Source organism: Geotrypetes seraphini, chromosome 6 (assembly GCF_902459505.1).
Source record: "Geotrypetes seraphini chromosome 6, aGeoSer1.1, whole genome shotgun sequence".
Lineage (NCBI taxonomy): Eukaryota > Metazoa > Chordata > Amphibia > Gymnophiona > Dermophiidae > Geotrypetes > Geotrypetes seraphini.
In genome coordinates this window covers 4783658-4795834 of record NC_047089.1, presented here as the reverse complement: position 1 = coordinate 4795834, position 12177 = coordinate 4783658, and the positions used below count along the sequence as shown (strand labels likewise).

The 12177-nt window shown below is 44.8% G+C and overlaps 1 protein-coding gene across 6 annotated transcripts in view; it reads right to left on the bottom strand.

The window, feature by feature from the left end:
- The window catches only part of NUP98 (nucleoporin 98 and 96 precursor), a 330912-nt gene that overhangs the window by 83724 nt on the left and 235011 nt on the right, over positions 1 to 12177 (bottom strand). For all 6 annotated transcript variants that reach the window (XM_033947374.1, XM_033947378.1, XM_033947379.1 and 3 more), the window contains 2 exons: positions 5865 to 6041; positions 2299 to 2431 (listed from right to left, as the gene is read on the bottom strand). In XM_033947374.1, the coding sequence (XP_033803265.1) occupies positions 2299 to 2431; positions 5865 to 6041 (310 nt within the window). The remainder of the gene's footprint in view (positions 1 to 2298; positions 2432 to 5864; positions 6042 to 12177) is intronic.

The following is a 12177-nucleotide window of genomic DNA, read 5'->3' as shown; positions in this document are numbered from 1 at the left end:
CATGATAACCTTCTCCGATCTGCTTGTGATCCCCTTCTTTATCATTCCTAACTTCTGTTCGCCCTTTTCTTAGCCACCACACATTGCGCGGATGGCTTCATCGACTTGTCGACCAGTACTCCCAGGTCTCTTTCCTGGGGGGTCTCTCCGAGTACTGTACCAGACATAAAGCAAGGACAAGGGGGAACTCATGGCTGGGAGGCACACAGCAGGAAACCCATCAGTGACAAAACTTACATCTAAGCCATAACAGCAACTGAAAGTCCCCCCCAAACCAAGCCAACATGGCAACCAGTCCCCAACAGGGAAAACAAAGAAGGGGAGCAGGAGGGACGCTCAATCATTTCTCGATAACGCATTGTCCCAGGTCCCTTACCCTGAATGGAATCCAACATCCCACCAGGGACCAAACCAGGCAACTCACTCCCCAAGTCCTGGAGATTCCCAGTGTCCGAGAACATCAGGCTCCAAAGAGGAGTAAAAAAACCATCTACTACAGTCCTGCTATTCAGCTCAAGTCCTCAGCAGCAGGCAAGGAGGCCAAAAAGGCCTGAGCCGCCACTGCAAAGTCTCATATAATGTGGTGGTTCTATTATGGGTGATTCTCAGCTTTGCCGTGTAGGCCAGCACAAAGCGGATCTTCCTGCCACCAGATGCTCCTCCAAATCTCCCCCACCCCATAACTTTGTCAGAAATTGAGAGCAGGAGGGAAGCTCGGGTCCCTCCAATCCAAAATGGTTGGCCTTCTCCTCCCCAGTGCATCATATGGGGAGGCCTCAGGCTCTGATTGGCTCAGACACCTTAGGCCCCAGTAAAACACAGGCACAAAAACATTAAAAAAAACAACAAAAAACAACCACTGCCCTCCTATCGAATGTTTTGCTGCTCTCCCTGCCAGCCAATCAGCTGAGCTGATAGGGGAAACCCCAAAGCTACTGTTCGGGCTTTGGAGCATCCCTGCCAGAGATTGGCCAGCAGGGAGAGCAGCAAAAAAAAAAAAAAAAAAAAATTAAAAAAGTTACAGGAGGGATGGGGGGAGGAGCTGTGCCTAGCAATTGCTCTTCTGAGGAAGCTCCAGGCACAGTTCCTCCCCTTTTTACTGGTGCTACTCCGCAAGAAAAGCATGCATATAATTTGCATTTATTCATGCTGAGCATCACCTATAAAAAAATAAACACTCCCACCATGGTATTTTTTTAATTTTTTATTGTGATGTCAGAGCTTTGTGCATCTGGCCCTAAGTCTGTACCTGAGGCAATGGAGAATCAGGTGACTTTCTCAAGGTCACAAGGAGCCATTAGTGGGAAAGCAAACTTGGGTTGAGGGAGAGGAGGAGGCACTAAGGGGGTTGAACCTGTTAAAGGAACAGGAGATCAAGCGCAGGAGTTGATTAAGTTTATGTATATGAGAGAGAGTTGGGGAGAGTCAGGCCTGAGGAGGGAAAGTTTACAGATGTCAAGCTTTGACTGGGAAGAAGCAAAGTCTTGATGTGGGAATTCAGCATAAGAGATTTTTGCAAAATTTTTAAATACTGTTTCCTAAGTTTTTATAAGGAATTTTAAATATTTTGGTGCAGAAGTCCCCAAAGAACAATAAAAAGAAAAAAATGTAGAAAGTAAAATAGAGTTGCTTTGATATAGTGCATGCAAGAGTCGGGCTGAATTTCTGGGCCCAGCTCCTGCTCTACATGTTGACCCAAGCATTACACAAACATACCCACTGATCTGCCCGAGAACACACTTGTCTCAGGATTCAGAGCCGTGTGTCTGTTCTTCAGAAGACGTTTCAGTTTCTACGCTGGGAGAGCATGAGATCACTAAAACGTGAAATCCAAGCATGCCCATAAGACAACCAATGAAATTTTAGGCTTTTTTCAAACATTACCCTAGCAAATTATTAAGACTCTAATTTATATAGAAAATGAAGGCAAATAAAAGACTAAACAACCCATCCAGTCTACTTAGTCACACCAACTACTAAGGTCTATAATCCCTTCTTGCCCCGCCTTCCCCCCTCCAGTTTCTTTGTGCTTCTCTCTTCTTTCAGATAAGTCCTCATCTCTACCACCTCCACCGGAAAGTTGCTCCATTCCTCTACCACCTTTTCTATAACAAGATTACTCCCACCTCAATCTCTTTTCATACTTATCCTAGAACACCTCCTTCCAGAGCTTCACGTCAATTGAAAGAGGCCCACCCCTCCTGTGATATTGACTCTTATATTTTCCTTATCTTATCAAAATTATTTTGAAGTTTCAATCAACAAGAAGAAATAAAAATGTTTCCCAAAAGAGTTTACCTGATGACCGGGATCTCTGTATCTGCGGCGTAGGGGGCAGGAACTTAGGAGAGCTGCCTGTGAAAAGACTGAAGTGCTGGCTCGTAGTAACATCCCCATCCTCTTCATCAGCAAAGAGCGATGCTTTCATTATCTGAACAAGAAACGTCATGAAACCAGCTGGAGCCTGAAGAGTCTTTGAAGCTTTACATGTTTGCAGTGCTCTCAATAATTCCATACATTTTAATGCAGGGATTGCTAATCTATTATATGAAACCATATTGCTATATGTACCAATCATTTGGTAGCATGGTCACAAGTACATACAGTAGTTTCATCCAGAACATCAGGATTTAGTGCTATGAAGTAGTACAGAGGAAAGCTGGAAGGGGACAAATCATTTCACATCACTATACAATTACCTCGGATATAGGTACCAGTGGAGCATGCATTCGGGAAGAAAAGTCATTTGTCTCTCATTGTCTGCTTTAGAAGAATCTATGAAAAGAAACTCCCCTTCAAGCAAAAATAGGGAAGCCAATAGTGGAGGTGGAGCAAGATGTCCCCAGAACTCTGAGAGGCTCCAGACTCAGCGAGTGACACTGCATTGACCAACATACCAACCATCCCTCTGTGCAACACATGGACATATCTATCCATAAGCCCTTAATGGACAGTGTCTTCCCTCCTTATTTTTCCACTTTTCAATATCAATAAAAGAAAAATCCAATGGCAAAAAGCTCCAAATGCCTCAGAATCTGCTGGGATCTGACACAGCTCTGAAGGAGCTTAAAGAGATAGCATATGCTTCCTAGGGTATGCCCTGGTGTGGTTTTTAAATGGAACAATCAAGTTGCACCTGATGACTTCAGCATGGTCCCCCATGGTGTCAGAAGGTTCATTGTAAAGTCACCTGCTAGGAACAAGATATAAAAGAAAAATCTGCAGGACACAGCAGCCAAGAACCCTGGGTTTTATTGTCTCAGTGCTGGAGTATAAACCAGCATGCAACCCTGCTAATGCTGTTCCTAGAGCAATGCATAGTGGTGGCATTATGTTGTAGGAATACAGCAGTAGCAGTGAGAACTGTGAAGACTGAAGGGAAAATAGATGGTGCAAAGCACAAGCAGATCCTGGAGGAGAAAGTGGTTGGGACAAAGATCTAGAACTAGGTCAATGATCTACAACACAAGTGGCTCAGGTAGAAGAGGGATGAGCCTAGTAGTCAGAGCAATGGGCTAAGAACCACTGATGCTCCTTGTGAAGTTGGACAGGCCACTATCTCCTACTGCCTCAGGTAGCCACTTAAGATACGAAGGTCTGAATACTTATCACCAATATAGAACAGCCTAAATCCAACAGCAGAATAAGTATTTAATCCTACAGAAAATCTGGGTCCACAGATAAATCCAGCCAAAGAGCTTGAGCTATTCTTGGGTATAAACTGCACAATCCTTTCTTAAGAAGATGGCACACACTCACCCTAAGTGACTCAAGGCTGTTATTGCTACAAAAGAGGCTTCACCAGGCATTTAGCCCAGGGGTCTGAAGACTTATGCAATGAACATTATTGTTTCATATTTTATTACTTTTATTTTAATTTCTATAGTTTAACTTGAAAACATCAAGTAGGTTATGTAGACCAAGGAAAAACTATTTCAGTGCACTCTTCTACAAAAATATTTAAAGATATAAAGACTTTTATGAAATCATTGTGTGGCTTAAAGATTCTCATCCAGTGGTTAGGGGCTCCCTAGGAGTCTGCAAGAGTTTCAGGAGCTCTATGAAATCTACATTAAATAAATAAATAAATAAAGCTCAAGAAAACAAGTACCACAATATATACTCAAATATAAACCCGGATAACATTTTTCCCTTAAAGAGAGGAAGAAAATGTTATTGAATGCAAAACGATGGTTTATATTCAAGTACCTGGGCAAGAGCAATCCTTCCCTTCCCCAAGGTGCCCTGTCTGCTAACTCTGCACCAAGCTCATCCCTTCTCCTGAGGCTTAACTTACAGCCCTAGCAGTCCAGTGGTGAACCAGTGAAGGAGCAATCAATCCCTCTCTCCCTTCTCCAAGGGAGGTAGGATGTCTGCCAGCTCAGCACCTAGCCCACATCTCCACCCCTCTTGGCAGTCTCACAAGGTTGCTGTGGGAACTTGCAGCAGATATTTTTAGTAGAGACTGCAGAGGCAGGAGCGTAGGAGGATCGCTCCTGCCCAACTCACCATTGGATCACTGGGGCAAAGGCCTGCAGTGGGTCCGGGAGGGAGGGGGGGCAGGGAATAACTGCAGGGTGGTACTTGAATATAAACCAAGACCCCCATTTTCTATTTTTGAGTATATACAGTACACATCTGTTTAGCTAATTTATCTACCGCACAGGGAGACCTCATAGGTGAAAAATTGGCAAACCCTAGCTTACAATTATGAATACACAGAAATCCTGGACACTCACCACTAAGACAAGTGGCCCTTCTTTATATGTTGGAATCCTCTACCAGTTAGTGAAGAGCCAAACCATAATGCACCTTTTTCCATATAACTTCTGTTTGGTTCACAAGAGCTACAAAGTCGTCTGTTTTTTGGGATAACCAGACTAAGGAAATTACCATATTTTTACAAATATGGTAATTTAACCTCTGATATAAAGATTCAACCCAGTTTGTTTGTAAACATGAGGCAGTGCATGCAAATCTCTCATGCATATACATTGTGGCTATTCTAAATGGCCGGCTGTGTCCCAAAAATTAGGCTGCATTTCAGTCCACAGTTTGGCAAGACAGAGTATCAATTGGAAAGATCATAGCAGATTAAATGACAGCTTCTGGTGGAATTCCGTTTGTCATATCTATAAAATGGAAAGAACAATAGCAACACAGAGAGGATTTTTTGGTAAATTTCAGGAGGTGTGGGGACCATTAACAGATTTCTGTAATGAGTAATGAACATTTTCCCAAAGATAAAATAATGGGTAATATTTTAGAAAATCGTATAATGTATAAATAATATAGGAATATGTTTGGAATTGTTAGGGTTGGAATTATGTAAGGGGAAGGTTGGGAGGGGAGGGATCTCAGATCTGATATTAAGGGATGTAATTAGAAAATATTTTTAGTATACTGAATTTTATATAATTTAGGTATTAAAAGGGTTGGGAGGGGTTTTTATTTTTTATATTTATGTGGTACATGAAAGTTAATCAAGTGCTGTTGTATAAGTTCAACTGTGTTTCTACGTTACACTTGTAATATGTAAAAAAGAATAAAGAATTAAAAAAAACAACCCCAAAAACACAGAGTATCTGCTATTCTTACGCTATTTAACTTGAACTTGATGGGATGAATATGTATAAGTTATTTATATAAAGATTATTCCATTTTAGACCATAAAACTGGCTCTTTAGTGCCAGTTCTTCTCTGAATTAGTGGTAAAGATATTTACTTGGATAATCTGGTGCTCTGAAAATTTCTCACATTCAACCGCCAATAAAATAGATTTACAGATGTCACTACAAGATCCCAGCTGTGAAGGTAAAAGTGAGAACACATCAGTCTCCAGTAGGAAAAAGTCAATACTTTACCTGTAAGGTATGTGGATTTATGCCCAGTGATGAAGCAATGTGTGAAGAAGCAGATATAGGCTCTTGTTCTTCGGTGCTATCGTCTTCCAACGTGGTCTCCAAAAGCTGCTCCTGGGTGATATCTGCCATATCGCTGTCCAGTTCCACTACCCTTCCCAACTGCTCAACCACTGGGCTCTGTACATACCAGAAACATTGTATGAACTCCAGAAGGAAGCTCTCTGGCACAATGCAAGTTCTAAGGCAAGCAGTAACAGAAATCTGAGATCAGAGTCTACCTATCTTGGCGTAGAGGTGAGGTTCAGTACTGTCACAATATGTGCAAAACAAACCCAACTGGAGATACTGCCCTCAACAGAAACACACTTAAGATGGTTCTTGTTTACTGATAAATCTTACCTAGTTTAACCAGCATTAAAAATAATGAAGTGGGCGAAGGCAAATGGAGGTTCTTCTATACTTTTTCATAGACTTAGGAGAAGCCAATACGCTGCATGATACATAAACACATGCAGGAAGGAGGTGGTTGGGCTGAGAGAGAGTTTGGAGAAGGGGAGAGGCAGGAATGTGCAAGCATTGTGATTAGAAGTGTTAATGACATACTATGAGTTATAATTAGCAGTGTTTGTGTGCTGGCAATAGTGAATGAAGGGCCTCCTCTTTATGGTGTGTTTTTATTCCTATTCAGAGGAGGAATAAAGTCTGAGAGCTTTCCTCTTATTTCTCCAACAATCCTGAATCCATGTAAAACAGGGGAACAGCTGTGCTTTCGCATTTGGATGCCACACAGGGACCACACTGGCCTATCCAGTCTGCCCAATGACCTTTAAGTAGTGCCAGTGTCTTCCCTCATTCCAACCCCCCTCCCCCAAAACACCACCTTTGCAGCTAATAACCTTGGAATAAGCACTGCTGTTTATTTGATGAATGAGTGATATATAGGAACACGTCAAACAATGACAGAAAAAACACTTGTCCATCCAGTCTATTCAGTATTTCTTGTTTACATTGAAAAGGATTACTCCTGGTGAAATTATGCACAAATATTTCAGAATTCTCCTATCCTGAGGCCTGAAATTCCTTCCTGCCTTTCCTTTTCTCAGATTGTAGCCTCCTTAGCTCCCTCTCTCACTTCAACTGCAGTTCTGTCCCCCTCTAAATCCCACTGCTCTCTCACTTGCATCCTGAATTCAATCCCCTCAGAGTGAAGGAGGAGGAGGGAACGAGGACAGGGGCAGAATGGAAGATTTGCACAGAATTCCGCCAGGAGTAAAGGATATATCCCAGCTATCCAAGTAGAGCTGACTTTAGAATACCACCCATCTTTTTTCTTTTTTTACATTGTACCCCACATCCTCTTAGGCATCTCCATTCCCTCCCCCAGCACTTTTTCCCTCCCACGTTCAACCACAAGCAGCCCAATAAACTTGTTTCCCAAATTTGTGGTCTCTAGGTCCTGTGATCTTTCCCAAAGATGGCCAACTCAGGCAATACAATTATACAGACTTTCAGACAGACCTATGTGAGGCCTGCATTTATGTTATGTTACTGCTTCCCAATTGTGGATAAAATGGTGTGGTAGTCATGTTAGTCCATTTTTAAAAGGTAACAATTAGAAATAAAAATAGACCATAAACAAGAAAATAAGGTATCTTTTTGTTGGGCTAACCTAATCTAATCAAAAAATGTATTAAGTTAGTCCAATAAAGAGATCTCTTATTTTCCTGTTTTTGGTCTATTTCTATTCATTACCTATTGTACTTCCAAATCAGCAGAGGAAAACAGCTAATCTTCCACAAACTAAACTAAAACTTAAGTTTATAAACTGTGTCTTCTCTATAAAAATAAAGCTCGACTCGGTTTATAAATAAAAATAGAAGAGAAAAATGGAGGAAAAAAAGATTTAACAATTTGGAAAATAGCCAAGTTTTTAGATGTTTACAAAAGGTTTGAAGAGAGCCTATACAATTATACAATCTCTCAACCACAGAGGAATATTGTTCCATAATTCAGTTATTTTTAAAGCTTGTAGACTGGTATAGTCCTTACGAATGGGTTATATACCTCACTGGTGGAGACTGAGAACAAACTTGTATATCAGGATAGCTTCCCCTCTTGCAATCCAATCCAGTCTGCCAAATAGTCAAGCAGAACCTAGGAAAGATTTCAACTGAAAACAGTATAACACTCCGAACAGGAGTGTAAAAACAACGAACACTGGTAAACTACAATTGGAACATGTGTAGAACTGAATCCTGGTATAGAAAACATCCCCACAGCTCACCAGCTCGAAAGGATCCAGAGAACAGAGGCTAAGATGGTTAAGGGGCTGGCGGAGTTGCCGTACAGCGAAAGATTAGAGAAACTGGACCTCTTCTCCTTCGAACAGAGGAGATTGAGAGGGGATATGATCGAAACATTCAAGGTACTGAAGGGAATAGACTTAGTAGATAAGGACAGGTTGTTCACCCTTTCCAAGGAAGGGAGAACAAGAAGGCACTCTCTAAAATTAAAAGGGGATAAATTCCGTACAAACGTAAGGAAGTTCTTCATCACTCAGAGAGTGGTGGAAAACTGGAACGCTCTTCCGGAGTCTGTCTTAGGGGAAAACACCCTCCAGGGATTCAAGACGAAGTTAGACAAGTTCCTGCTGAACCAGAATGTACGCAGGTAGGACTAGTCTCAGTTAGGGTACTGGTCTTTGACCAGAGGACCGCCGTGCGAGCGGACTGCTGAGCACGATGGACCACTGGTCTGACCCAGCAGCGGCAATTCTTATGTTCTACCCAGCCCTAGAAAAATACTAAAACCCACAGAAAAATTCAAAATCTGCACGCAAGCAAAACAAAAACCTGCAATCACCGCACAAAGACAAACAGGGTGGGGGACTATACCAGTCTACAAGCTAATAGAAAGAAAATTAGCAGGTAAGAATCTAATTTCTCCTTCTGTATTACTTAGTAGACTGGTATAGTCCTTATGAATGGGACGTACCAAAGCAGTACCCATTAAGGGTGGGACCCCCGAAGGGCTGACACCAGAGCATGTTCACCGAATACCACGTCCTGACACACGTGAACATCCACACGGTAGTGTCTTACAAAGGAATGTAGAGACGACCAAACTGCAGACTTGCAAATAACCACTGGAGGCACCAGAGAAGATTCAGCCCAAGAAGCTGTCTGACCCCTAATGAAATGAACCTTAAGAAATTCTGGAACAGGTTTCTTCTTCAAAAGATAAGCGGAAGCAATAGTCTCCTTGATCCAGCGCGCAATAGTAGCTTTAGAAGCGCCATCCCCCTTACGAGGACCTGCTAGAAGAACAAAGAGATGATCTGACTTCCTGATCTCCTGGGTCCTCTGCACATAAGAGAGAAGGACCCGACTGACATCCAACTTGTGCAGCTGTCTCTGCTCGGAAGAGCCCTCCCGGCTACCCAACACTGGGAGGACCACTGCCTGATTGACATGAAAAGGAGAAACTACCTTTGGCAGAAAGGAAGGAACTGGCCTCAAGACAACCCATTCCCTAGAAAACTCCAAGAAGGGAGACCTATAAGAGAAAGACTGCAGCTCAGAAACACGGCTAGCTGAAATAATGGCCACCAAGAAGACTGCTTTAAGAGTAAGGTCCTTCAAAGGGCAGTCACCCAATGGTTCAAAAGGAGGGTGCAATAGAACTGACAGAACCAGATTCAGATCCCAAGATGAAACAGAAGGTTGTATGGGAGGCTTGAGCAATTTGGCCGCCCGCAAGAAGCGAATCACATCCAGAATGGCAGTCAAACGCTGACCTTTCAATAACCCATGAAAGGCTGACAAGGCCGCAAGCTGAACCCAGAGAGAAGACCAAGCCAGGTCCCTGTCCAGGCCATCCTGCAAAAACTCTAGGATGTTAGGCAGGGAAGCGCGAAAAGAGACCACTCCACGCGCAGCACACCATTCCTCAAATTGACACCAAACCCTCATATAAGCCCGAGAGGTGGAAAGCCTCCGGGACCCAAGAGAGTTGAGATCACTTTATCTGAATATCCCTTCTTACCTAGGCGATCCCTTTCAAGAGCCAAGCCGTAAGACAGAAGGGACCCGAATCAAACATTGGAATGGGACACTGAGTCAGAAGGTTGTCCAAGAGAGGCAGAGGAAGAGGATCCACCACCAGATGCTTCACCAGATCTGCATACCACGGTTGTTGATGCCAATACGGAGCCACCAGAACCACGAGGTCCGGATGGCGAATTATGCAGAGAAGAACTCTGCCCACTAATGGCCATGGAGGGAACATATACAACATCCCCTCTGTCGGCAATGGCTGAACCAGAGCATCCAGGCCCTCGGCCTGACCGTCTCTGTGAAGACTGAAGAAGCGGGGAGTTTTGGCGTTGGGAGACTTGTGGCCATCAGGTCCATGAGGGGCTAACTCCAAGACTGCACTAGCAACTGAAAGGCCACCAGGATTAGACACCACTCTCCGGGATCTAGCATGTGATGACTTAGGAAGTCCACTTGAACATTCTCCACTCCAGCTATGTGGTATGCTGATATTTCTTGAAGGTGCGACTTCACCCAGACCACGAGCAGAGCCGCCTCCTGTGCCACCAAAGTGCTCCTGGTGCCCCCCTGATAACTGACATAGGCCACCACCTGACTGACTTGCCCATCAGAAAGGACTGGAAGGCTAGCAACACCAGACGGATGGCTCTGGTCTCCAAAACATTGATCGACCAAGAAGCCCCCTCCGTGAACCAGGTGCCTGGAGCCGAGTGACCTAGACACTGGAATCTCCAACTGAAAAGACTGGCATCTGTGAGCAGCACTGTCCACTGCGGCTGATCCAGACTTGCCCCTTGTACAAAATAGGAGGTCTGGAGCCACCAACGTAGACTGCCCCGAGCTAAGCCCGGAAGCGGAACAGGGTGATCCAGACTATGCCACTGAGGCAACCACCTCCGAAGAAGAGTATACTGAAGAGGACGCATGTGAGCCCGCAACCACCTCACGACATCGAGGGAAGCCGCCATCGACCCCAAAACTTGGAGGAAATCCTGCGCCTGAGGACACCAGGACGCCATAAGCAGGCAAATCTGAGATTGCAATGTGCTTACCCGGGCCTCCAGAAGGAAGACCTTCCCCAAGGAGGTGTCGAACAGCACTCCTAGATACTCCAGACGCTGAGGTAGACAGCCGGCTCTTGGCAAGGGTGACTACCCAGCCCAGCAATTGCAGAAACTCCACCACCCAAACTGTGACCCAGGTGCTCTCCCGTAACGACTTCATTCGAATCAACCAGTCATACAGGTAGAGATGAACTAGAATGCCCTCTTTTCGCAAAGCTGCGGCGATGACCATCATCACCTTGGTGAATGTCCACGGAGCCGTGGCCAGACCAAAGGGAAGTACACAGAACTGATAATGTTGCCCCAAGATCGCAAAGCACAGGAAGCGTTGATGGGAGGCCTGAATACGAATGTGCAAGTAGGCCTCAGTCAGATCTAGAGAGGTCCGAAACTCCTCCGGTTGAACTGCCAGAATCACAGACCGCAGAATTTCCATGCGGAAGGAAGGCATGTGAAGAGCCCTGTTGACCCCCTTCAAATCTAGGATGGGCCGAAAGGTCCCTTCTTTCTTTAGCACCACAAAGTAAATTGAGTAACAACCTGTGCCCCACTCCTGTGGGAGAATTGGAACCACCACGTGGAGATCTAACAATCTTTGAAGAATCTGACAATAGGCCTGCTGCTTCCATGCCACCTGCGAGGGAGAAGCAAGAAAACAGTCTCCAGAGCATAACCATCCCGAATCACCTCCAGAACCCACTGATCGGATGTGATGTCTGCCCACTTTGGATAAAAATCCTTCAGCCGGGCACCCACTGGAACCAAGACGGGTGCCGGCAAGGAGTCATTGGGCAGGACGGGCGGCAGGGGACCTGGCAGGGGCGCTACCCACACCTCGGCGGGCCCCACAAAAGGATTGCTTGCGCTGGAAGAACCTGCCTCTAGAGAGTCCAGGAGACTGAAAAGAGGCAGTCCCTCGACCAGCACGGAAGCGGCGGAAATCACGCCCACGAGCAGCTCCACCTTGAGCCAGCTAGGCCTATCCTCAGGCAAACGAGGCACTTTAGAATCAGTGAGAGTCTGAACCAACTTGTCCAGGTCCTCACCAAACAAGATCCTTTTAAAGGAAACTCTGTCAACTTAGCTTTGGACGCCGAATCTGCCAACCAAGTGCGAAGCCACAAGGTACGGCGAGCTGCCACTGCAAACGCCAACTTGGCAGAAGCTCGCAACAGGTCATACATGGCATCTAAA